Below are 25656 nucleotides of genomic sequence, written 5' to 3' on the forward strand. Positions count from 1 at the left end.
TGGCTGTAGGAGGAGAAGAAATTGATTTGTTTGGAGATTTACTGTTAAAGCCATTTTCAAGACGGACTTTAAAAAAAAAATGGACATCGTTAAAAAGGTCGGTCAGTTATTTCATGGCTAATGGTAGCCTCCAGTGGACTTGTAGTAAACCACATCACACTTTTTTTTAAAAAAAATAAAAGCACTGCTGAAGGCCGAGCGATGAAATCCACGACCCGCCATTGAAATAATACTTTTGGATCATTGCGGACTTTTAAAAAAGTCACGTCTGTTCAAATCTCAGACGTCCAATTCGTGACGATCTACAATTGTTGAATGGGGGCCACTCGACGTTTCAGGGTGGCTGGTTCATATCCAGGCTGAGGGGTTTCAAAATATTTTCCCAGAACTACGATGTAAATAAAAACATTAACATGCATCAACATATAATTTGTGTTGTTTCTCTTAAAAAAACATTGACCATCTTTACATTTCTACATACCCTAAATTTCACACCCGGATTTAACAGTGTCAGCCATTTTCTGTCCCTTATTTACCCTCCCATGTGAAAACATTTTTTTAAAATACATAAAAACACCTCGGATTAAATTCCTATATTATATTAAAAAAATAAAGTAAAAACATCCATGGTATATCAAATTAGTTCATATTTGCAACATCCCAGAAGAAACTGCTACACGCACACAGAGCACAAGAGAAAGTGTATTGGAAAACCAATGCATTGTTATTTCTTATCGTTTTTTGGTCGATTTTTCTTTTATTTTTTCATTCCCTCCAAAGACAACTGAAACACTTGCGGTGTGTCCTCTAAAAGAGCTCGGATAACCAAAGTGCTCAAATTATGATTCTTATTATTACATTGCAATGGCTTCACTCTGTTAGTAAATTGTACATCAAAAAAAAAGTCAGCCTGGCTGAAAACACATGAAACAAAATTGATCTTTGAACCATATCAAAGGATCATTGAGTCCCCTGATCGATTTTGAGAGGAGCAAGGGGAATGTGTACCACTCCCCTATGCCCACCGTAAAGAAAAAAAAAGAAGTCACACAGTATTTTGAACGTCCACAGCGTTGGCATCAGCATTCCGGATAGTGAACACGCTTGATCTATGGCCTCTTGTCGAATAAAAACCAACACCCAAGTGATGAAAATGATTCTAATGGACACTGCATATACATGCTTTCTATTGCCTAAATAAATACCACACGGCGTCATGACACAAATACAATTCATTCGATGCTTAATCGGCATCTGTTAATCATCCAGTGTTGTTTTTTTAGATGCTATGATGAGCTGCAGTCCACATGAATCTCCGCTTGTGAGTACATTTTAAACAAACGAGAGACAAAGTCACCCAAAAAAGATGAATTATGGGAAAATAAATCCCCTTTTTTGGTGTCATTTGAGACCATACAGCATTTGTGAGACAACACTCAAAAAATATATATAAATAAATAAATAGCGCATGGAGGCTTTTACATTTTACAGCCAAGAATGCACGATAAATGTTTACAGTGTTGGACAGCCAGCAAACTAGCCCACTAGCGCTTACATTCGCCATTATTTTGCTCTGAAGCTGCCCCTCCAGTTTTTTTACACACATACACGCACACACACACGAAGAAAAAAAACATCTTCAAAGTGCTAATGCTATGCTAGTCCATTTTAAAATATAAAACCAGTGACAAACATTTGGGCTAGACGTGTGTACACGGAGATAAAGGGGTGGTGGAGCTTTCCCTTAATATAGAGAGCTTTTGGAAAGGTGTAAAAATTGTATTTCAAATAATGTGAGCGGCATGCGTGAAAATACTCTTGAAAGGCTGTGGGAGTAGATCCCATTTTGAAAATGACCCGACAGTCATTTTTTATGTTAAAATCAAACCAGTCCGTGTACAAATATACCTGCTCTAGTAGCCTTTTTTAAAATGTTTTTTTTTTTTTTTTTTTTTTTTTTTTAAATAAGAACCTGTGTTACCCGCACAACTTTGAAAAGTGGAATTGCTTCGATGTGTTACCAAAGCACTTGAAAAGATCCCACACCTTAATGTGACCAAACACCGCCCCTACCACTAGCGTATTACATATGAAGAATCCTTACGCGTTCTGACTTTATATACAAAAAAGTGTTGCTTAAGTAAAAAAAAGAAGAAGAGTTACCATCCTGACAACAGCGGGTTGAAGAAGAAAAAACTTTTAAGGCCAGTGTAGAACATGTTGATGTCGACTGACGTGTTCCATTAGATCGCCGTCGTCTTTGGTCAACGGTTGCGCCTACATTTGTGGATGGGAGCAATGGAAGACCCCCTCTCCCTCCCTGAAATCCTCAATGGCGGGTCCCCCGCGGACCGAGCGTTCACCTCACTCGGGCCCTTTGATTGACAGGGTGGATGCGGAGGAGTTTGTTCATGCTCACGCGTCGGCGGGAGAGCGCCGGACTCCTTTCAAAGCCAACTTATTTGGTGAATGCGGACGCTGGCGGGATTCTTGGACTCAAGTCCTGAAACTGGAACACATCAAGTAATCTCCTGCTCCCTGGAACGTGGAATCTGATCCAGTGGGACACAAATCAATACAATCCGTTACAAACCATCTGCCGAAAGCCAAAGTATCATTAGCCGAGTGGCGTTTGAACCTTCACCCAAAAGGATGCAACCATTTTCACATCCTTGCGCCGTTTGCTGTCGACTGGAAAAGACATTTGAGTGCCATTTAACGGCACTTGTCATGAATTTAGAACCAGTCCAGACAATGACTAGGTTTCGGCCCCTAGTGGCTAGCTAACTATGGTTTTATTTTTAAAAATGCCTTTTGCACTCTCACCAGTTAGCGAAATACATCAGATCATCTGAAAGGAGTCCAAAGCGCCTTAAAAAGACTGGCCTTTCTAAAAAGTGACAGATGGAGCAACTGTACCTGGTTGAGAGAACAAACAATCCATCCCTACGAGTGAAATTTGTTCTCCCCGGGCTTCTTCTTATCCATTCGTCTGCCATTTCTCGACGTGCCATCTTTCTGCGAAATACAAGAAAAGCGGCAACAGTTGAGACGGGGAATTTTGTATCTTTAAACCACGTCACGGGCAACGCCAAGCCAACCAATGTAACGCGACAACAGCAAGTGTTAGTCGTCTACAGTTACACAGCGACCCCACGCCTGGAAGATGAAAAAAGACTTGTTAGGGAAGAGATGAGAGGGGAAAGAGCGAATTGTGAAAATACGAGTCAAGGCACTGGTTAGTCACTAGTCTGAAAATGCAATCGAGGTGGTTGCAAAGGCTGAAAACCGTTCGGTCATGAGATTAGGTGGGCTTGAAAAATGTCATGGGATTCAAAACCTGTTTTGGATTCTTTTATTCCAATTGGTTTGTTTTTTTTAGCCTGTAGTGTTTTGAATCAATCTTTATATGTCATGGGATTGGTTGATGACCAGGTACCAGGTACTCCATATCTTGCCCAATGCGAGCTGAGCGACAACCCTGATCCCACTAAGCCCGGTAAAAAAACGGAGGAAGACCACAGTTGTAGTTCACAGCGGTGCACAACTTGACTGCATCGTACGCAGAATCTAAAGTTTGAGCCAAAACATTCGTATGCCGTTGCACCCCGGAAGGGTATCTCTGCCAACCTCAGGTCCATCCTCCTGCAGGGTAGGACTTTTCTGCAGGTCGCTGTAGCTCCTGCGGAGGTCTGTCGAGGAGCTAGAGAGCCGCCGGATGACCTTCCTGATGACCTACTCGGCGGGTCAACCGAGAGAGGAAAAACAACCCGGATGATTTCCCATGACCCTTCTCTACCTGAAGCAGAATGGATCACAGTCATGAAATAATAAGTTACTTTTCGACTGACGAGGTTACCATCTTGGTCCAAGTAGTGTTCCTCGGTCACAGACTCGCCGGATATGTTTTTTGCTTCCTCGCCCTGCGAATATTTGGTCATTAACCGCGTAAAATAGGACACCGTTCATGCCTACGTAGCACAAAAACCATCACCACACTAAACGGAGAGCGAGAGAGAGAGTACTGCAGAACCGTAACAGCCTAGAAAGTTCTGACGGCAAACTCACAACAATTCCCAGATGCTCACCTGCTATCAATTCCTTGTTTGATCAAGCAGGATCCGTTTTGATATAACAACACTATCAAGTGCTGTTGAAGCAACAGTGCAAATGCTTGACACGCTCACATCATCCGTGCAAAGAGGAAAAAACAGGACAGACTCTGGAATGCACCCACACATAAAAAACAACAAACACACTCCAGACTCTATCCAACCCAAGCCGGTTTTCCAGGCCCGCAGGGTACCTTCAAAATGAGCCGGCGTCTGAAGATTCTGGTGGTTACCGTCTGTTCTTCCTCTGAACCGGAATCTACACTAACCCGCTGCTGGAGAAGGGCATCATCCAAATATATGACACAAACTCAAACGCCAGGAGGAGAAAAAGTGGTGAGTTAGTCATGTGTCGTGTGACACTTTTGGTACAATTTGGCTTCCTTGGCGGCTCTGCTCAAAGATCAATATTCTCAAGCACAATAATGGACCGGATCTTGGATTCATAGAATTGATGGAAAAGACTGATTTACACTGCCTGGTTCAAGTGTCGCGATTTCAACTTGTGTCACCGCAATCGTTTCAGATTGGAATCAAGACTATACCTAATGGTCTGCACAGGCTAGATTAGAGGTACAAGGATCCCTGAAATAGCTACAGAGATTCATTTTGGTGTCACTTGAAATGTACAGTACAAGAAATTGACTTTAGGATCCAGGCCCTGAATCGTAATTGGTCTCTCACGACTTGCAGTGTAAATTCAGGCCAAAACTCTCATCTGAGAAATGTCTTCAGATAGATTATTCAGAACTACCTGAACTTTCTTCTCGGAGACCAGCTTTCCTGTTTCCTTTCTGCCATTCATCGACTCTGAAGAGCCGCCCTGAGGTGAGTTTTTTGACTTGTCGCAGTTCTGCCGGGATCCCCTTGAGGAGGAAGTGACGGAATCGCTCGAGTTCTCGTGGCTGCCAAGACAAGTCATATTTCAGACCGATGTTTTTGTTTGAGTGATTCATAGATGTCAAGGAACTGATGAATCACACCTTTCCCGTATGTCCAGGGGATCCGAGCTGCGACCTGGCGTCGGCGGCTCCGCGTTGACGCTGGATGAGTCGCTCTGCCAACCTGAAAGCGAGCACAGGTCTTTTTCTGGCGGTTCAACGCAATTGACAATGTCCAGTTCTCCGTCCCCCTCAGTGGTCATCTCCTTGTCCTTCTCCTTCTCCTCTGAGCCTTCTCCAGTCATCACCTCTGGCTTCACTTGGCTCTCTTTGTGTCCTCCTCCATCTCTGTCCTCATTAGATCCACATTCGGTAGACTGACGTTCCCAAAGGGCCTCAGACCATTCCTGAACGGTCACGTCACTTGACTGGCAAGGGCCTCGACCGTCATCAGCAACTTTGGTTCCGTCCCCACAGCGTGCGACTACTTCAGTGTTCCCTTCTACTTGTTGTACCCCGGGTGTTTCATGAATGTTCTCTTTGTCAGGCTCAGCTTCTATTTCATCTCCATCAGACTCGGCTCCCAGCATTTTAATCCCCACTGCTGCCGCCACCTTTTGTCCAGCAAAATTGTTTTTGTCCGCTTCCGCCTGACTCTTGACATCTTTTGTCACCATTTCACATTTTCTCTCTAGGTTTTTAATGAAGTCCTCCTCTACGCAGCTTTCCACTACTGCAACACTCTGAATAACCTGACCCTTTCCTTTAGACTCTTCCTTCTCGCATCTTTTAACATACATGTCCACTCGTACCACATCCCCGTCTGCTATTTGTGCTCTGTCAGGCGATAAAGGGGTGATGGATGATCCAGATGAGACAGAAGAGGACGACGTGGAGTAGGCCATGCTGATGTCCAACTCGCACAGTGCGGAGACAGACTTGGGCGTGCGGTCCGGTTGCATTTCTCTGTAAGATCTGTCCTCCTCCTCGCTTAAAAGCAGCTGGTCGTTCAAGGCGATGTGGGGCTTCCGGACCCTGGATTGAACAGGATCAGGGAGGTCAAATGCTAAAAGGGACAGGGGAAGCTGACTGGGCCTAAGGGGACTATTGTCTGGATTTCCAGACTTGATCTCTGGGTTCCAGAGCTCGGGCTGCGGCCGGGAGTCGGCTGACCAAAGGGAGTGGGCTTGTGGGTAATGGTGGTGGACAGGGGAAAGGCTGGGTGTAACAGGAAGTTCAGGCACCAGGAAATGTGGGTCGGAGTGCAGTGCGGCGGGGGAATGCAACTCTGCTAGAATGTTCTGGCAATCTGTGGGATATATGATGATAAATGTACACCAAAGCATGCTAAGAACTGAAAATACAGCAAACACACACAAACATCCCACGGCAGGGACAATGGTGATGAAACCTAAGTGGGAAGTAGGGAGCTTCACGGCAGTCATCTGCAATACAATGCATGACGTGAGCTGGGGTCCTCACATGTTTTGGTTTCAGGGAGCCCTGTCAAATTAGGTTCGAGCAGTGGTCAATGTGTGACTACTGTGATAGTACGTTGTGATAAAAAAAGAAAAAGAAAAATGTTTTAATACATACCGTGTCGAGCAAAAATAGAAAATGATTGGATGAATATGTAGAAGATGGATTGAGATGCATCATAATTTGTAATAAAGGTACCCGTAGTTGGAGAATCACTAAAATATCGCTATATCAATAGTTCCAATGAGGTAGGGTCAATGCGGGTGCGAGCGGAAGGGGGACAGGTGCAAGGGTAAGGAGACAAGGGGCGCAGAGGTCTTGCACACCGGTACCCACAAGGGGTCAAACCGGGTAAACCGAGAGGGGAGACAGGAGGGGAAGAACCGGCCAAATCATTTGGCACGGTTGCGACATAGGGGGAAGAAATGGCAGTTGTAGCATGTTCTGCTAGGTCGTGGCTAGCAGGGAAGGGTTCAAGCGTGAGGAAGGCGGGCTTGATTGTCGGCTGGAGAGGGGTTGGTGGATCACAGGTGAGTTCAGAGGTGCTTTGGGATAGTTCTACCATGGCAGGTTCTGTTGAAAGCACTGGTGAAGTGATGAGTGGGATAAGCGATGACGGGTGGGGTGAGAAGGCAAAGGAAGGGGACTGGTGCGTGTCAGCTGGGGTGCACTGAGGGTTGAGGCATTTAAGGGGCGGGGGAAAAAAGGTGAAGTGATTTTCCCGTTGCAAAGGGGGTGCCAGGTCTTTGAGCGAAATGGAGAATTCGTAACTGGGAGAGCGGCGTGGGGTGAGGGCTCGAGGGGTTAGGGGTGAGGAGGAGGAGGTGGATCGGTTTGTGTGCAGGATGAAGGCGGGACCGCTGGGAATCAATGGAATTATCACACGCACTAAGGGGCAGGAATGGATTGACACACAAAAAAAAACAGGACAAAATGGAAATTGAACGTCAGTGTTAAATTTCAAAAGGAAAATGAATAAATGGGGCGGCTTCGGCAGAGGGGTGGCCATCAGCAATACGTGACTCTTAAACAGTTAAGAGCTGTTATGTGCTGTTCACAGCAGAGGGCGCTGCTGAGTGGGAGGTGATGCAAGGAGGGAGGAACAGGTAGAGAAGAAGCCGTACTCTCATCTATCCTAGGAAGGCTCAGAGGAACTGGAGGAGCACTAGGAGAACTAAACTGTACAACGGTCACGTGATCCACATCTAACTCGGGCTAGGTGAAAAATATTATTGTCCTTTGTATCTTCATACATGCAATCCTGAATAGATTTGTGACAACTGGCACACCCGTAGCCATGTAATCTTGATTTAGGCGAGAAACAGTCAAGTGTTATCAAAACATATTTGGATAACGGTAGCAGCCAGTTGTCCAAACGCAACTCTAAACCGCTACGAAAACAACATCTCGTCAATAAGACACAATTGGGAATTAGCACTCGACATGATCCATGCGATGCGGTGCGTGCAAACACAGATATAACAACATGGCAACAGGAAGAGGTAATAGATCAGCTAATCAGAGCTAAACTTTACCATCAGCCTGATCCCGGAAAACCGCATGATCATCGGCAAAACATCTCGTGCCGGAAATGTTACCATAGTCAAAAATTGGGCCCTCCAGTAAAGTCACAATATCCATCCGACTGACTTTGGTCAACACTGCAGTCAAGGCATCCGCTGTGGAAAAACAATCCAGGATCAAATCCAGTTGACAGTCAACATGATGCCACCAAGCGCTAGCGTGTATGTGGAGGTTTACGAAAAGTCGTTGAGGTAAGACTTCACTTACTTGTGGCGTTTTTCCCTTCCCGGCTGACCCACTTTTTTAATAGCATGAAGCTCTGTGCCGTCAGGGAGTTTGGGTTCTCCAACCTAATGTGGTTTATTTCATCTACCGTGAAGTTCATCTCCCGAGCCAGCTCTGTCATGGGACATATAAACCGAGTCTCAAAGAAGCGGTACAGTTCTAAACCGTCGTAGCATGTATGCGTATCGGCCACAGTGTTTGATCTCCATTGCTCCAGGATTTCCTTACCTGTCCAGCTTAGTCCGAGGTGATCTGCTACAATGGCCATACGCAAATCTGTGCGCTCACAAGGACTTTGGGGGCCTGGCAAGACAGAAGACAATCACTAGTTAACATTTTGATCATTTCTCTCCTCTATAGTATTCAGAGAAAAAAAAAAAAATATATATATATATATATATATATATATATATATATAGTTCTTTCCTTTTCTGGCCACCCATCTACTTCATAATTTCAAGATTGGTTCAAGGTCGCGATTGCAATTCTTCCTGACCGGAATTCAGTCAGTACTGGAAATTTGATGAATTGCTCTTTTTCGCGATGGCAAGAAAAGGTATTTCACACTACATGTGGCGGTCTACGGCTATTTGTGCTGTATAATCTTACGGCAGGCATTGAGTGTCATGAGAACCACACAAAACAAAGCATACCACAACTCTACGAAGCAGCCTCGGTTCTAAAAACACACCAAAAAATCTAGGGGTGGATTTGACTAGGTTAGAATCATCATGGTCAACATGCACCACTTGGTGTTCTTCTCAAAAAACAAAACTACGGTGACAGTCGAGTGTATGAAAAGTTCCGACGAGACTACAAGTATAACAATGTCAACTTTGCCCCAGATCAGAGACAAATAAACCAGGGGTGGTGCCGGTCACTGCAACTCGACTGAACGGGGCACACAAGGTTGGAGAAAGTGCGGGGTGGGGGGCTTACAGAAGGAAAGGAAACATGAAACAGCGACAATGCGGGACAAAGTACATCAATGATGATGGGTCGATGATAGCGACCGGTTTTCGGGGAAACAAATACACATATGTATAGATAGATTGACATTTATATATAAACACGCCACAGGCATTCCAGTCCATCAATTCAATGACCACAAGTCATGCAACTATAAGTGAAATAGGACTATCGATATATCAAAAGGTATTTGATAGTGTGAAAGTTTTACAAACTAGGCTTGATCTCTGCGATGGGAGGTGTTCGAGACCCTGGGAGTCCCTGACTGCCCTCCTTCCCACCAGTCCGCCTACTCCTTCTGCTCCTCTGACTGCCAGAGGCCCTGTCCGTCGTCGCCCCGGCCTCAGCCCTCGAACCTGTACCAGACCTGGACGAGCGGGAGGGCTGGGAAGGCTGGGATGGCTGCGAGGTGTCTGACTGCGAGGTGCTTCGGGAGGTGCTGTCTTCTTCCGACTGTTCTGTTTGCTTCTTTTTCTCCTCATCTGACAGGCGGTCCACCAACTTTATCGTCTCTCCGCTAATTTCTTTAAAGTATTCAATGGTGCGTTTACAAACTTCGCTAGGGTTCTCGCGTCTCTCCTGCCCGGACGTTCCCTCACCGGATGCCTTACTGACCTGATGTCTGTCCTTGAGTGGTAACCTTGAGGGCAATTTTATGGCTGCTCTTTCACTAGCTAATGGTCTCGTTGGCCGTGAGGTCGCCCTAACCGAATGTGGTGAGCTAGCAGCTGCAGTTGTGGGGTTTCCCTTCTTTATATCCTTGACTGGTATTCTAGACCTCGGTTCTACTTTGGCAATAGCTGGCTCTCCTCTTTTTCTGGCGTCAATTTTCACGGTTTGTTTGGGCTTCTGCTTGCCGATGGCTGTTCCCTGGGTGTGATTCAACCGCCCTGACGCTTTTACTGGAAGCCTGGATCTGGGCAGCTTCCCTTCACTGTCTTTCACCGTAATGCTTTGCTGCTGCTGCTGCACCTGACTGCTATGACCTATTTCTACTTTTTCTTCTACATCCCTAGAACACAATGTTTCTATCCTGCTGGCTTTCTGAAGTGTGGGCTCAGAGGAGGACTGCAGATTGAACACCACACTGCCACACTGAATGTAGTTTGCCTGAATACTGGAGGAATCGAGGTTATTATTGTTGTTGCAGTTTTCAGATGGGTAATCTCGTCTCTCTGATTTGGCCTCCGTGTCTTTGCAGGACTGGCCTTCTAGCCTCTGACCCTCTATACTGATATATTCAGGCACCATCTGGCCTTCTGACATCTCAGCTTTAAAATCAGTGAGATCCCCTGAGTCTTTTTTCACAGTTATAGAGGCCGCTATGCCCATCTTAATAGGGGTGCGTAATTTGGGGTCAACCTTGGAAGCCGTGATTGTGCATGAGGAGGCGGTTTCAGCTACGGCTTCGCGGGCGGGTAGCTCAGTACCCGCATGGCCGGCATCACTGCCAGGGTGCACGGGGCTGCACTTCGCTCCTGGTGCTGGTGTTGTGTTGCTGCCTGTGGTTGTATCTATAACTTTGACTTTGCCCTCGACCATGGCCTTGTCCCCAGTTTTTGATTGAGAGGAAATTACACCCAGGATCTTGCCCCCTCTCTCCCTTTCCCCTGTTAGAGGGTCAGAGGAATGCTCACCAATCTGAAAAAACTGAAGCCTCTCTTCAACAAAGTCCCGCTTGCTCATGTCAATAGCACCACTGCGGGTCATCTCAAACATCTTCCCTTCGTGGAAAGGGAAGGGGTTAGGCTCACTAGTTGGTGTACTCTCGTCAGTCGGTGTTCGAGCAGGGGTTGTGTCAGGTGTTGTAGCCTGTGATTTGTCGTCCACGGATAAGCCAAAGGGCTTGGGATCTTGGTCTTTGGCTTTGCAGTCGTACACTCCTTCGTGATCACTCCCTTTGGTGGACCAGGGGTCAAAGTCGAGGCCTTTAGTGGCTACTGTTTTAAAGGTTGAGTTTAGCTCCTCTTCCAACTGGTAGCGAAAGTAATGGTCAGTCAAGCTCTGCCTTTCTGGGTGTCTTCCTTCCAGGGTGTAATCTATTTCTTCCCCACTGTTTTGCGTTGAAGACGGATTGGTTTTCCCGTCCTCACACTTCTCTTCCTCAATCACTTCGAGCTTAGACTGGCCAAAGGAACGATCGGCTGTTTTGCCATCATTAGATAGGCTGGATGTTTTGTGGTCTTCGCTCAGTCCATCGTCCTCGTCCTGAAAATCGTATCCATCCAGCGAGTCAATCTCGGTGGCATCTGTGTCATGGGAAAATTCAGCAGTGGTTGCTATGGAGCAGTCGGTGATCGATTGGTCATTCCCATTCTGTTCTAAGTCGGCTTCCTCGCCCTTCGCGACACCGTTGATCCCGGACTCTTTATTTGCGTTCTCTGTTTTTCGGTGTTTTGAGCATTTCTCCCCCTGCTCTTTCATTTTGAAGGTGTACTTTTTGACAGGGATAGGATGGAACACAGACTCATCATCACTAGATTCACTGTTATCAGCTCCGGGAGGAACTGGGGACGGAGGCTGGACCCTGATGACTGGCTCGGCTAAGAAGTGCTTGTCGTGTTCCTCCTGCAAGTTCACTTCCATCATTTCCGTCTCCGTTTCAGAGGATGCGCAAGATTTTCTTTTCTCAGGATCTGACTGCTCGGTGTCCAAAGGAGGTGGGGGTGGAAACTCTATGTAAGGAACTCTCTTCTCCCCTTTGGACTTTTGTTTCTCTGTTTCCTGTTTCTTGCTGTGACTTTCTGAAGCTGCTTGCTTGGGGTTTTCCTTTGTAGGCTCCTTGTAGATGAAGGTCTTACCGTCTTCCTCTTCTGACTCCTCTGGAATTGGACTAGGCATGCCAGCCATGGAGCCAGTCACAGAATCAGGCATTCTTGAGGTCAGGCTAACGTCCTCCGGGCTTGGCGATTCTGGAGTAACAGGACTCTTCCCAGAGCTGTCTATGAATGTCACTTGTTCTAAAGTGTCGTCTTCGGGACTAGCTTGAGGAGACGACGACTCCTTTTGTTTGACGGGGCAAAATGTTCCCCTGGTCTCATGTACTGTCCTGCTCTCATGGCTTACTATTTTTTTGTAAGTTCCCAGCTGCCCCGTCGCTGTTTCTTTCTCATACTGCTTGCCTACTTGAATACTAACATACACAGGTAACGGTTTGATATCATTGAACCCTTCTGTGATAAGTGCAGGAGTTCCGTGATCCAAATACTCAATTTGGTCACTGTCAACGCCGTTACAAGTGATATTTGACAGGCTGCAGTCGGAGTCTGTGGATTTCCCCGACGATCCCCAAGTAGATTTGTTGGATTCAAAGCTATTATGTACGGGATTTCCAACTAGGATGGGCGTGCGAGAGCCTTCCTTCTCATGTGCTTCAACAGAGGTGTCTAATTTTAAAGACGTGGACCCACGATTATCGGAAAAATTAGACAACTTTCTTACAGCAATTTGTGATTCCGAGTTTTTTTTTAGACCGTCATTGCTATTTGGATTCTCTCGTACAAGGAATTCGGTGTAAATGACTTTCTTGGTTGTTTCTTGTCTTGATGAATCGCGATTGCTGTCATCTTTGGGAGAATCATGGACTAACGTGTGAGATAATTTAGGAGATTGGGGTTTATAGTTGCCATACCCTTGGTTTTCCCATGTTTTGAATAACTTCTTATCATCCTGATTTTTCCCATAGGACTGATGTAAGGGTGAAAACTTGGACTCACTATCTTGCCCTCTTCTCTGACTTCCTGGACTATCTGGTGCTTTTGGAATGCTAGCACCAGCAAATACCTGGTACACAGGGAGTTTACTTTCGTGGAGTTTCCTTATGGGAGGATTGGGACTTTGACAATCCTGAGAACCTCTACCTTGTTTTTGAGCATCTTGTTCAAACTTGAGTCTCACTGAGCTGACTTTGGAAGAAGACACGTGAAAAGGCTTTGGGCCTTCAATTTTTCCATCTCCCTGCCTTCTAGGGTCTGAATCGTTATGCTGCAGCAGTACTCGCCTTTCTGGACTACTGGGTAAACTGGCACATTTCCGATCATTAGAGACAAACTTGTCTCTCAGTCTTTCTCTGCTCCACTCTTCCCCACTTGCGCTGTTTCTATAAACCGATCGTTCCGGACTACTTTGTGTGGAACTCGGTCCGGATCGCGATTCCCTAAAGTCTGGCCTGCGAGATTTTCTCTCTGGAGAGGAGAGCTCATCATTGAGCTGCTCTGTTTTATCTCTAAAAAACTGAGATACCTCGCACAGTTTTTCCTCTGCCTCTTTCACGGTTCTGTCCACTCTTTCCTCATACATGAGTTGCTCTTGTTCCTTCCTCTCCCTGCCATCTGATGAGACACGCATCCAAACGGATTGCTTTGGACTACCGGGCTCAGAGGAATGCTGCAGAAGTGTCATTGTGTCATAGTTATCATCAGTAGCGGCCATTCTCGCTGACGTATCCGAAACATTTCGCGACGACCGGAAGATGTATTCTGTTCTCGGCCCTACTAACCTATTCTCATTTCGATCTCTGTCAGGTGAGTGGAAGTGAGACTTTTCTTGACCACATTCGTCAGCGTCTGGGTGGGATTGGTCAAAATTCTCAGACAATAACATTTTCTCTGCAAAATTATAGGATTCTCCCCTTAACTCTGATGATTCATCCTCGTGGTACTCCACGGACTGCTGGCTAAGCAATTTCAAGGTCTTATAAGACTCGTCTGCCATTAATTGGGCTGAACTAGGGCGACTTTCTTCGGGTGCCATGGTGGCGTTAAATTTGGAAGGGTCGAAATAGGCGGGAAGTTCCTCCGTAGCCCTGTCCTCTTGCCTGTTTCCTGGGTAGTAATACATGTCATTGCCTGAATGGTTTTTAGTCTCTCTGATGATGACCTCGGTCGGTTCCGCTTTACTGCCCTTTTCAATGTGCACTTCAATTATTCTTTCGACCTTTGGTTTGACGTCTTCAGAGACTCTCTGTTGTACTTCCTCGGATTTATGCTCAAAGAGTCCAGCAAGCTCTCTCGATGGGTCCTTTCCCGATTGAAAGGCCTTCATGATGTCATGAACAGACATGGTTTCCTCACACCTCTCCGATACGGCTTCATTGCCAGGTGGTTTGTGGTACACCATCCTGGTGGTAGTAGTAATGTGAGTTTCCTCCTTCAACCGTATACCTTTACCCATCGGATCCTCATCAGGGGCAACTTTAACCGATGGAGCCTGATTATCGTGACTTTTCGACTCGGTGCCGATGTATCTAATGGAATTTCCCTCCAGCATTGGAGGTTGTTTGCTATCTTCAGGGGGTTCATAGCTCCTGATGACGTGAACAACTTCAGTCCTCGTTTCGGTGATCACGGGAGGAGCGGGTATGTCCTGGAAAGGGGCCTTTGGGCCCATGCCTTCAGCACTCTGGGGGGCGGAAGGGGTCCTTTCACTTCTGGTCTCAAAGCCACTGTCTGAGAGGGGACTCTTATCCTGTTCACGATATACATCATCAGGGGATTCCAGCACAGTGTCGGCTCCAAAAAGAGCATCGGCCACTTTACCTAACTCTCGGTCAGAAGGGGATGAACGCATGCTCGTTGGAGGCATTTTGAGTTTTTGCTCTTGAACTGCAACGGTCGGTTTCAGAACGCGTTTTTGCTTTTCCCTGCCGTCGACTTCTCTCTTGCCCTCATTTGTTGTGTGTTTAGTGTCTTGCGTTTTGGAGAAAGAAGCGCTTCCAACATCATGAGCTAAATAGTCGGCCACTTTAGAAAGGTTGTAATCTCGATCTTGAATTGTTTTCGCTTTCGCCTGAGGAACCACCGTCTCGTATCTTGGGGGATAGCTCCAGTTGCTGGGTGGCTGTTCAACGGGTACTTTTGAGAAGCGTATGTCATCCAAGGTCCCCCTTGCCAGTTGCTCTTTGCCCGCATCTTTCGTCAGGATTTCGCTCACTTTAACCAGATCTTGTTTTACTTTCTCCACAATCCGGTATGGCTCTTCGTCTTCAACCTTAGCTGGGGAACCAGACTGAAATCCTTTACTTGCATTGCAATTTGGATCAGTCTGCAAAATGGCCGACATTCGTATTAAGTCCTCTTTCATATCGGCGACATCTTTCAGAATTTCTTGGCTGGAGGATAATGCGGATGTCACGTTCGATTTTAAACCGGATGTGAGAAGAGGGGGCTTGGTAGGGGAAAGGTTTCTGGCAAAGGATGACAGCAATTGAGGATTCATCTCGGGTTGCGCGTTGTTACGTGGGCACAGAATAGCAGCGGTGGACTTGGACACATCGGGTAACTTTTTAAACTGGGGATCTGGCAGTACATTAATAACAGAATACGCAGGGACCGTCACGGTGCCGGATGTTCCAGCCGTGGTGGCATTAGGAGGCGACCTGAGTGAGTTGTAAAGAGTACTAGATGCCGAGGACCGAATGGACTGATAGGACGAGGACGCAGAGGAGGACAAAGACTTTAAGGTGCCATAGCCAGCCGAGCAAGAATTGAATGTTTTTTCAACCTCATCAAACGCTGCACTAACGCTTGTCGTCGCAGCGTTGGTGGTTGCTTGTATTCTTTCTTGGAGACTGCTGGCAAGGAGAGAGGTTGGAGAGGAGGACCGGTACTGTGCTGGTGACACTGTTCCATTGATCAGCGCCGCAGCACTTGGTGGAGCGTTGGATTTGAGGGGCGACGACATTGAGGAGAAGAGGTTCCGTGCGGGGCCCGACACATCTGAGGAAAAGGAACGGGCAGAGGAGAGGCCGGGGACGGTTTTGATCGGGGAGGAAGATGAAAAGGACCCACCCGCAACGGGCTTGTACGACAGAGGGGAACTGAACATACTCAGGGAAGATTTGGGAGATGTCGGAGGCGTGGTGACTTTTGATGCCCTCTCAAGGAGAGGACTTCCTCCTGTCGAAGCAGCTATAGTCCTGGCGGACAACGCCGCAAATCCTTTTACGGATGGATTGTCCGAAATACTTTTGACAGGAGATGCCAGAGGACTGTGGGCCACCTGGCCCGGGTACTGAGCGTGCTGGACTACCGTTTTGATAGGAGAGGAGACGCTTCTGTACGATCGGATGGGAGAGACCATGTCGCTAACCGACTTCGCGGAAGAGGCGGGAGATCCGGGAATATTCGTCGGGTGGACGGGGGAGACAGAGTTGATGGACCAGACGGACTTTAGTGGAGAGGCGGAAGGTGTGTTGGACGATGAGCTGGAGAGGGAGCCAAACCCAGACTTGGCTTGGCCAGCGACGGCGACAGGAACAGGCGGCCACGCCTGATAAGATCTCGTTGAAAAGACACATTTGTGAGGGTAGCCAGAAGGCTGTGCTCTTTGCGGACTTCGATCGGCTGTTTCTTCAACAGTAATTCAAACAAAAAAAGAAGAAGACAGGAAAAAAAGAGGTAACAGAAAGTAAAAGGTCAAAAAGAAAACATAAAAGAAAGAGAAATTGAGTCAGAAACAGCATCACTTACAAGCAGCAAGACAAAAATGTACACTTGTAGATTACAGAAGGTCCCTTTAAGACACTTAGGATGACATGGGAAGTACATGACAACAACAACAAAAAAAGAAGATGGACGTGTGTACGTACACTTTGTGTTTGTGCCTGGCGGGAACATAAATGTCAAAGGAACATGTGGTCAAAGGAAGGAAACGTGAGAAAACTGAAAAGTACAATTGCATCGCCTTTTAAATGCGCTCGTTTGACGAGAGTGCCTTTTACTGCCCTTTTTTTCCTTATGTTTGCTTCTTTTTCAATGCCAGAAGACGACCCCACAAGCCAAAGAGCATTCTCTAAAGCGTATTACATTCTTGACGGATTTGGTCACAACTCAGGATGGAGACCCGGGTTGCACTTTACAAATAAATAAAATACATAAAGAAACAAACAAACAAACAAACAAACAAACAAACAAACAAACAAACAAACAGGTGAATAAACTAAGTGATATAAGTTGATTAAATAAATAAATGAAAATAAATACAGTAAAGTCTCGTTATATCGATATATCAATAGTCCCGGTTATATCGATACCATTTCTATGCACGCACGGAGAAAATTACATGCAAACAGGGTCGGATATATCGATATTTTTTCGGACTCCCTTGAATATCGATATCACGAGACTTTACTGTACAAATATTAAAGAAACAAATCAATAAATTCTCCAATAAAAATATACTTAAATGAATAAACCAATAAATAAATCAACACATAAATAAATAAGCAGGTGAATAAATGAATACATAAAAAGTTGATTAAATGAAAAAAAAAAAAAAAATAAATCAAATAATAATCAAATAAATACATAAATGAATAAGCCAATAAGTCAACACATCAATAATAAATAAATAAACAAACAAATAGGCGAATAAATGAATAATTAGTTGATTAAATAAATAAAACTATTAAACAAACAAATTCTCAAATAAAAATATATATAAACCAATAAATCAATACATTAATAATACATAAAAACACACATAATTAATTCAACAAATAAAATAAATAAATAAATACAATCAAATGTTAAATGATATTAAATGAGCACCAAGCTTTAGGTACTGTGTAGTTTTATCAAACCAGGTGAACGACTTCAAAATTTGGACTGGTTCAAATGAACCAGGGGAAATAATCACATTTTCACCAATTTCAATTAATCCGCCCCTTAAATGATATCAACGCCGTGGCTGTAAAGTGCAACCTGTTTGTATACTCAGCCACACAAAGTCACAAAGCCAAGAAGAGAGCAGATGGTCACGGAGTCAAATTGAACCAAATGAAATTGACATTTTCATACAATACAAACAAAAACAAAAACAAAGATTGGATCCAAATAAATCAACCAATGATATGAATGATGTTGACCTGCTGATATTGTCAAAAAATATATACAATGTCACACGAGAGTTGAAACAATGACACGCAATGCGGTAGGCTCAGCCAAGCTTGACACACGGTCAAAATCATGCAAGGACGCATGACAATGTTTGCTGGCCTGCCAGAAGAAATGAGTCACAAGCACTTTAAATTAAATTAAATTAAATTAAATTAAACTCCTTCTGGACGATGGAAGCAACAGCAATACTGCAGCATATAAAGGGACCTTCAAACATTTTAACCGATTTTGTGTTATTGAGGTAAAAAAAAAAAACAACAACTAATCTACATTTTGGATTATTTTTTCATGCGTGTTATGAAAAACAAAAAAAGGGGGGGGGGGGGGGGACTCACTGGCCGCAGGGTCGGTCAAATAGCTGTAGCGCTTACGCAAAGCTAAGGAGGCAAAGGTATGGCGTCGTTCTGGCCTTTCATTCTGAAACAAACAAAAAAAAAAAAGATGCTTGAACATAAAAAAAAAAAAAATATGGTCAGATCGTTATGTTTTCCTAAAAATAAGAATAATAAAAAGTTCAGTTGTTAATTTGGGTGGAAAATGCCCCATTTTGGGCGAGTCACCACATTTGCAACCACAGATAAGTACGTATGTGTATATAGCTACAGCGATACATATTTATGTATTTAGCAATTCACTGGAACTATGCGACCAAAAAATATATATATATTGCCGTGGCATTTGAGCAAAAGGGGACAACGCATTTGACGTCACTTGAAGATGAAGACAAAGATCATTGGACAGAAACAAGTGGCTCCAATTCATGCACAAAGCCTTTTGACAAAAAACAAAATTAAATAACAAAAATGGAGAAGCAGCGGTTAGTTAGTTAGTGTGATGACGAAGAGACTATTTACCTCATCGTCAGGGTCAGACTCCATATCCTGCAGGTGTCCCAAGATGCATTGCGGCGGGAGGAGGGAGGGGAGGGAAGAAGATGGCGAGCGGGGACGGTGTGGTGTGATGAAAAATGGAGCCAAAACAAGGAGAAAACATCAAGGTGATGAGGGACGGGATTAAAAAAAAATAAAAATAAACCTCATGGCACCAACATCATCATCATTGGAGCAAAATAGAAGAAGCAAAAGCAGCAATTTCTTGCAGCAAATGCACGTCGGCCGCTCTTCAGTCACAGCCAGGCAGCAGCGGAGCAAATGGCAAAATGGCAACAATCCATACGTTTGTGGGCTCTTACGGCTGGCCGGCCGGCCGGCCGACTGGCTGGCTGGCTTCAGAAATCTTCCAGAATAAGAAGAAAACAAAAATAGGCACTCCTTTCCAAAGGCCAATGAGTGTCTTCATTTTGTTAGTCCAATACCATGTGGGCCAAAGGTGTCAAAGTCAAGGCTCGGGGGCCAAATGTGGCCCGCCGCATCATTTTATTCGGTCCGCCAAAACAAATCAAATTTGTGAAATTTGCTAGAGTCCTTAACTAAATTGAAAATGGTCGTATGTAAAACTACAAAAACAGTCATTGTACTTGACTTCAGATTTGAAAACTAGTTACCGTATATTTTCTGGTGTATAAGGCGCACCCACCATTGAATGGTGTATTTTCAAACCTGTTTCATATAAGGCGCACTTTCAATGAATGAAAAAAGTTTTAATGGATCAAAGTTTTCCAAATATAAGGCACACCACAACATGAGGCACTACAGTCGAGGCTGGGGTGACACCACAACGTCGACCGCAGGGGGGAAATGGAGTCGCTTGGCTGCCGACAGTCATTGTTGTGGCTCAATATGACTTCACATATAAGGCGCAGGGCCATCTTAAAAAAAAAAAAACAAGCACGGCTTTTCTTTGGGTGCGCCTTATACACTGGAAAATACGGTGTTCATTAAGTCATTCACTCCCATTGGTGAATTGAAAATATGACGTAGAGCGCCATTCCCGAATTTGTTTGGGTTTTGTTCTTTCATGCTTGGGTGCTGATACAGCGTTGGCCATGGCCTCTGGCAATGTCTTTTCCTTTTCCACAAGGGGGCAGAATTTCCTTTTTTGTTCCAGCTTCAGCTGTTGTTAAAGCGTTATGCTATTCATCTGCCCCAATTTCAAGCTCAGATAACTCCAGACCCATATCATTTAGGAATTAACTATTTTTTCTGATGAAAGAAGAGAGTCTAATGTTTTCGATTCTGCATTGTGCGTTTACGTCGTCCTAAAACTCAATATTCTGACGGTCTTGGCATTTGAGTGACAATGGCAAAAACCCTGGCACCGAAGAGGACACATTTTTGCACATCGTCCGGCACTGAACAAGTTAATGGCTTCCCCAAATTCATAACGGCACCCCGAGAGGAAACCATAACTGCAATGTAAAAATGACTGACACCCCGGATGTAGGTGATATGACATGAGGCAAAAAATAAAAAAGAAGGAAAAAGGGAGGCGGGACTTTGAAAAAAAAATGGCCGGCCTACCTTCTTGTGAGTGGGCAGTGTGATATTCAGATTGCATATGGCGCTCTGCGGAAGACCTTTGGACGTTTTGGCTTCCTTCAGGAAAGACAAGCGGCCACATGGCTCTTGGCCGACATCTCTGATCTGATCAAAAAGAAAAAGAAAGAGAAAGATATGATGAGTGATCAATTTGGCAATTGACCATGGAATGATGGCCTTTGGGAACTTGCCAATTCGCTATACGAACACATTTTAAACATGGTTTTATTTTCTCGGACTTCCTGTCTTTTTAAAATGTCTCCCAGACAGCTTTCAAAAGGCAATCCAGGTCCTTGATCAATAATCAATAGCGTACCTTCACAGTGAAAGGAAGTCTGTTTTCCTTGAAGGAGTAGAAATTAAACACAAGTTGCTGTCCACTTTTGGTCAGAGGAGACAAGTTGCCATAGCAATCCACGTGGATGGGCTTCCCTTCCAGAACCTGATCAGGACCATTGACAAAAATGACGACGCCAAAATAATCAAACGCATTGGCAACGAATCAAGTTTTGGGGTCAAACCCCCCTCCCCCCCCAAATGTCTATTTGGCGCGTCCGACGGGAGCCCACCTCGATATCTTTACTGCGGGCCACCTCCTCAAAGTTCTCCTGCTGCTCGAGGGTCTTGTCCACCTTGTCGTCCGTCATGCAGAAGCAGCGCAGGCGAGCCTCCGGCGGGTCGTTCATCTTGGCGAAGATCACAAACTTGGCCAGGTACGGCACGCAGATCAGCTCCCGGTATAACTGAGACGCCAGGCCCACCGTCTCGGGAATCTGGTGACAGTCCGCCAGCCAGAACCTGCACCGGCAGACACGCACGAGAGATGTTGCTGTTCTTGAAGACCTCGAAGATCTTGGTCATGTTGAAGCGGCACTTCAACATGCAGTCAAACGTCTCGGTTCTCGTCCAATTTGGTTTTCAGCCAAAATGTGGGGAATTTCACGCCTCGGTTTACAACTGGAAATCGGTTCCGGACCAAACTGAGCGCGTGTGAATGCACCACTCCACTCTCCTACGCTTCCTGAGACAGTCCAGTCATGCCTGGCTTTTCAAACGTCTCGGTTCTCGTCCAATTCGGTTTTAGAGCAAAAATGTTTTTTTCTGACGCCTCAATTTACAACCGAAATTCCCTTCTCGACTAATCTGAGGGCACCTGAATGCACCGCTCGACTTCTCTCCGCTTCCTTATACGTCACTTGTGTCATGTGTCATTGTCACCGATGCGCTCTCCTCAGGTAGCTAGCGTTCCATTGTGAGCAGCCGTGTTTGTATTGTTCAATCACGAGTAAAAAAGTAGACATTGATTATAATGGGAAATGGTCGGCAATTTTGCGGACCAGATTCTGGTCAAAAACCCAGGCTTGACTCAAGATAGTTCCTCAGCAGAGAAGTCTGGAAGGGTTCTTGCAATGGACGAGGGCGTACCTGGCCGACACATTTGTGGTAAAAGAGACGCAATCGGTCACAAAGGAAAGCGGCGTGGTCCCCGTGATGTCTTCCCACTGGGCGGGGGACGTCCCGCCTGCCAGAGGAAAACAGCAAAAGAAAGCGTGAGCGTGCGTCGCCCTCCCGTTTGTCCCGCGCCAGCGTCTGTCCGGCGTGCCTGTGATGCTGCAGAGCAAACGCAGGCAAGGCGCGGCGGCGTCGCCTTCCGCCTGGCGCGGCGGGACGGGGATGCTCATGGTGATTGGCTTGTGGAATTTCCGCCGCCTGGGCTCCACCGTCACGATGGGGCTGAAGGTGGCTCGGTTCCCCAGGACCGCCCTCGCCAAGTCGTCGGGGACGGGTTGAGCCTGAAAGGGGCGGGGCAAGCGCATTGCGATATTGGGAGTTGAAAGGGTGTCCCGACATTTTTTTAATTTGAATACATTTCAGACAGCCTTTCTGTGCGTCATATTATTTAGATTATTTATAAAAAGGAAATCACCATTTTAGAAATGCTTTAACATTTTAGACAATTGCCATTTCAGAATTGTTGACAAATATTTTGAAAAATCGCCATTTTATAATTTTTTTTATTTTAGAAAAATTTTAAACATTAGAAACTCGCCATTTTAGATTTTTTTTATTTGAGAAACTTTTTAGAAATGTTAATTTTTTTTCAGAAAATCACCAATTTAGAATTTTCCACAAAATGTTGAAAATCCCCATTTTAAACTGTCACCATTTTAGAAAATGTTTAACATTAGAAAATTGCCACTTTAGATTTTGTTTTCAAAAAAATGTGAAAATCACCATTTTAGAATGTTTTTAAATATTTTAGAAAATTGCAGGTCTCATTCAGTCAATAACTCGTCTAATATTCAGTTCCTAATTGAGCCTCGAGATGGCAGCACTGAGCACACAACGGTAACAGCGCTACTGCCCAATAATAATAATCCATTTAATTTCTAAGCACCTTTCAAAACGCTCAAGGACACTTTACAGTCACGGGATATTTTTGTTAATGTATTCCCATTGTCCATGCGGGCCTGCCGTTCTTGATTTTAGAACGGAGGGCGCGGGCGGGCCCGAAGACAATTGACCCCGGACCGCAAACTTAAGCGAGCGGACGCGATGCGAACCTGCAGGCCGACGCGAATCTTCTTGGTGAGCGCCCCCCGCGGGAAGGAGGCCCGCACGGCGGCGACGGCGCTACTGCGCAGGACGCCCCCGTCGGGACCCACGTGGTCGGATTCCTGCTTGATCCTGGACACCACGGCAAAATACCGAGGGAAGTCTCTGCTCACGATGCGGCAAATGCGCTTCTTCTCCAAGTCGGCCGGGCTGTCCAACTCTGCGACGGGAGCGTCAGGGGGAGCAGATCAAGCTCGGTCGACGCCCGAGACATTTTTGGGACGCTTGATTTCAAGGATTCGGATTCGGATTCATTCATTTTCTACGAGCGCCGCTTTACCTTCATCCGTCCCGGCGAGGAGCTCCGCGAGTTCCTCCGGAGCCGACTGGAACTGGTGTTCGCGCCAGGCGTCGCCGTTGTCGCTCCTCAACACGATCAGCTCCCTCTCCTTGTCACGCACGGAGCCGAAATGGGGGATCTCCACGATCACGGGACTGAAAGGGATGGCGGCATTGACGTCCACATCGCGCTATCCCTTTTCTGCAGAAACTACTTGACTTTCAAATCATGACTTTCTTCTTCTTGTGGTTGAGGCGGGCGGGACAGGTTGAAACGGCGCCCGCGGCTATCGGTCATTTTGTGCGAATGACGGACCGGAGGGCAAAACCCACCCGAGGAACTGCGCCCCGGCCGGGCCGACCTCCACCAGTCTGCTGACCAGGCCCTCGCCTTCCACCATGGGCGGCGGGTAGGCCACTTTGTGCCTCTTGGCCAGGCGGCAGGTGATCCGCGTGGGCGCCGTGCACTTCCTGGGCGGGATGATGATGCGCATGCCGTTGTGGCGGCTGCCCCTCATGGAACCGCCCCGGGCGTCCACCATGAAGCTGACCAGGAACCTGTCGCACACACAAGGCCCAGGAAGGTGACGGAGAAGGCCGCGGAAGCCGCGGACGGACGATGAAACGTGAACGTGAACGTCGCCGTGCTGCGATCGCCCGACACCCAAAAGCGGAACGCGGCGACCGCAAGTCTTCAACTCAAATCTGATTGGAGAAGCAACAAGCAAACTAACAAATGAAGAAACCAAGAAATGAATGAATAAATAAATAAATACATACATAAATAAGTAGTATAAATCAATACAAATGCACAAATAATCTTTGGAGTTTGATTTAATTGCAATAATAATAATAATAAATTAAATAAATGAGTGAGTGAATAAATAAATACATTAAAAAGTGAATACATAAATGAGTGTATGAATAAATATGCAAATAAATAAATAATGTTTGGAAAATCTGATTGGACAATAAGCAAATAAACATAGAATGAATGAATAAACAAATGAATAATTAAAAATACCTAAATAAATAAAAATAAACAATGAAGGATGATGATTTTTTTTGTTTTACAAAATAGATGCTGCTCATAAATAAACTTGATGTGAAGCAAGCCCCGCCCACCCCGGTCCGGTCCTCCCTCAGCTCAGCCAATGGCAGTTGTGTCATCTGCATCAGTCCGCTGAGCACAGAAATCATCTCTGGCTTGCGTCGCGAGAATTTCAAGCGGCGTCCCGCTGACCGCCGACTCGCTCCACGGCCACGTTTGCCGCTCGCCTCAACAATCACGACCCGCGCGTCGTTGCGTACGCTCCCAAACGCGCCGGCCGGCCGCTCGCCGAAGCTCTTACCCAGAGTGGATGGGACTGGATGCAACGCGATGACCGCGGTCCACCGCGTCGGCGCTCCAACTGCAGCGCCGCAGACATTCAGAGTTGTCGTCCCGCGTCACCGACAAATGCTGCCGAGCCAAAAGAAGCGCGTGAGGAGAGTCGCGTGACCGCGAGGCGAAGGATGTGACCAAGGAAAAAAAAAAAAATCATTGCAAAGTCGGGAGGTCCGTTCAAAAAGTGAAGCGTGTGCCTCAAAGATCATTTAGACCACGGGTGTCAAAGTCAAGGCCCGAGGGCCAAATCTGGCCCGCCAAAGCAAATCAAACCTATGAAATTTCGAGCGATCAAGATAGCTAGCGAGCTAGCTTTTTGTCTGTTCGGCTAATCCCTTAGATCACAGGTGTCAAAGTCAAGGACCACCGCATCATTTTATTCGGCCCACGAAAGAAAGCAAATCAAGCATTGCGAGTGCCACGACGCGCCTGCTGAAATGTGAAGCAAAATTTCAACTTGTCCCATGGAAAGCATAAAAAGAGTCATGATTTTTCACTTCAAATTTGAAAAGTAGTTATTCATGAATTTGTGAGGAAAAATGTACGGTTTAGGGGGCGGCGTTGCGCTTTACCGTGTCCTTAGTGGGGGCCAAGATCTCCTCCATCATCATACTGTCCCGGGCGAAGGAGCTCCGGTTGAGGGTGTTGGACCTATCCGAACTGAAGGAGTGCAGGCTACATGTTACCGCGCAAGCCAACGAGCGACAGGGAAACACAACACAAAAACAACAACATCATTTCATGACACTGCTTGTTTTTCAAGATGGATGTCTTTTTGACTACTCTGCC

At 45.9% G+C, this 25656-nt stretch overlaps 1 protein-coding gene across 30 annotated transcripts in view; it reads right to left on the bottom strand.

Moving 5' to 3' along the window:
- Positions 1–703: 703 nt before the first annotated feature.
- Positions 704–25656, bottom strand: part of LOC148889753 (ankyrin-3-like) — a 73893-nt gene continuing 48940 nt past the window's right edge. For 13 of the 30 annotated variants that reach the window (XM_089012723.1, XM_089012724.1, XM_089012731.1 and 10 more), the window contains 23 exons: positions 25440–25542; positions 24833–24942; positions 23814–24038; positions 23482–23636; positions 23150–23361; positions 22189–22378; positions 22011–22107; positions 21155–21383; positions 20902–21027; positions 20568–20690; positions 19002–19028; positions 18483–18564; positions 9466–16599; positions 8510–8584; positions 8264–8395; positions 8008–8151; positions 5096–6302; positions 4867–5017; positions 4307–4387; positions 3840–3923; positions 3631–3735; positions 2920–3018; positions 704–2552 (listed from right to left, as the gene is read on the bottom strand). In XM_089012723.1, the coding sequence (XP_088868849.1) occupies positions 2947–3018; positions 3631–3735; positions 3840–3923; positions 4307–4387; positions 4867–5017; positions 5096–6302; positions 8008–8151; positions 8264–8395; positions 8510–8584; positions 9466–16599; positions 18483–18564; positions 19002–19028; positions 20568–20690; positions 20902–21027; positions 21155–21383; positions 22011–22107; positions 22189–22378; positions 23150–23361; positions 23482–23636; positions 23814–24038; positions 24833–24942; positions 25440–25542 (10864 nt within the window). In that variant the 3' untranslated portion in view covers positions 704–2552; positions 2920–2946. Of the gene's footprint in view, positions 2553–2919; positions 3019–3630; positions 3800–3839; positions 3924–4088; positions 4388–4866; positions 5018–5095; positions 6303–8007; positions 8152–8263; positions 8396–8509; positions 8585–9465; positions 16600–18482; positions 18565–19001; positions 19029–20567; positions 20691–20901; positions 21028–21154; positions 21384–22010; positions 22108–22188; positions 22379–23149; positions 23362–23481; positions 23637–23813; positions 24039–24832; positions 24943–25439; positions 25543–25656 lie in introns of those variants that run through there. The other 17 variants (XM_089012722.1, XM_089012735.1, XM_089012729.1 and 14 more) reach the window with 10 other exon arrangements.

Source organism: Hippocampus bargibanti, linkage group LG13 (assembly GCF_051943395.1).
Source record: "Hippocampus bargibanti isolate YZ-2025 linkage group LG13, ASM5194339v1, whole genome shotgun sequence".
NCBI classification, from domain to species: Eukaryota; Metazoa; Chordata; class Actinopteri; order Syngnathiformes; family Syngnathidae; genus Hippocampus; species Hippocampus bargibanti.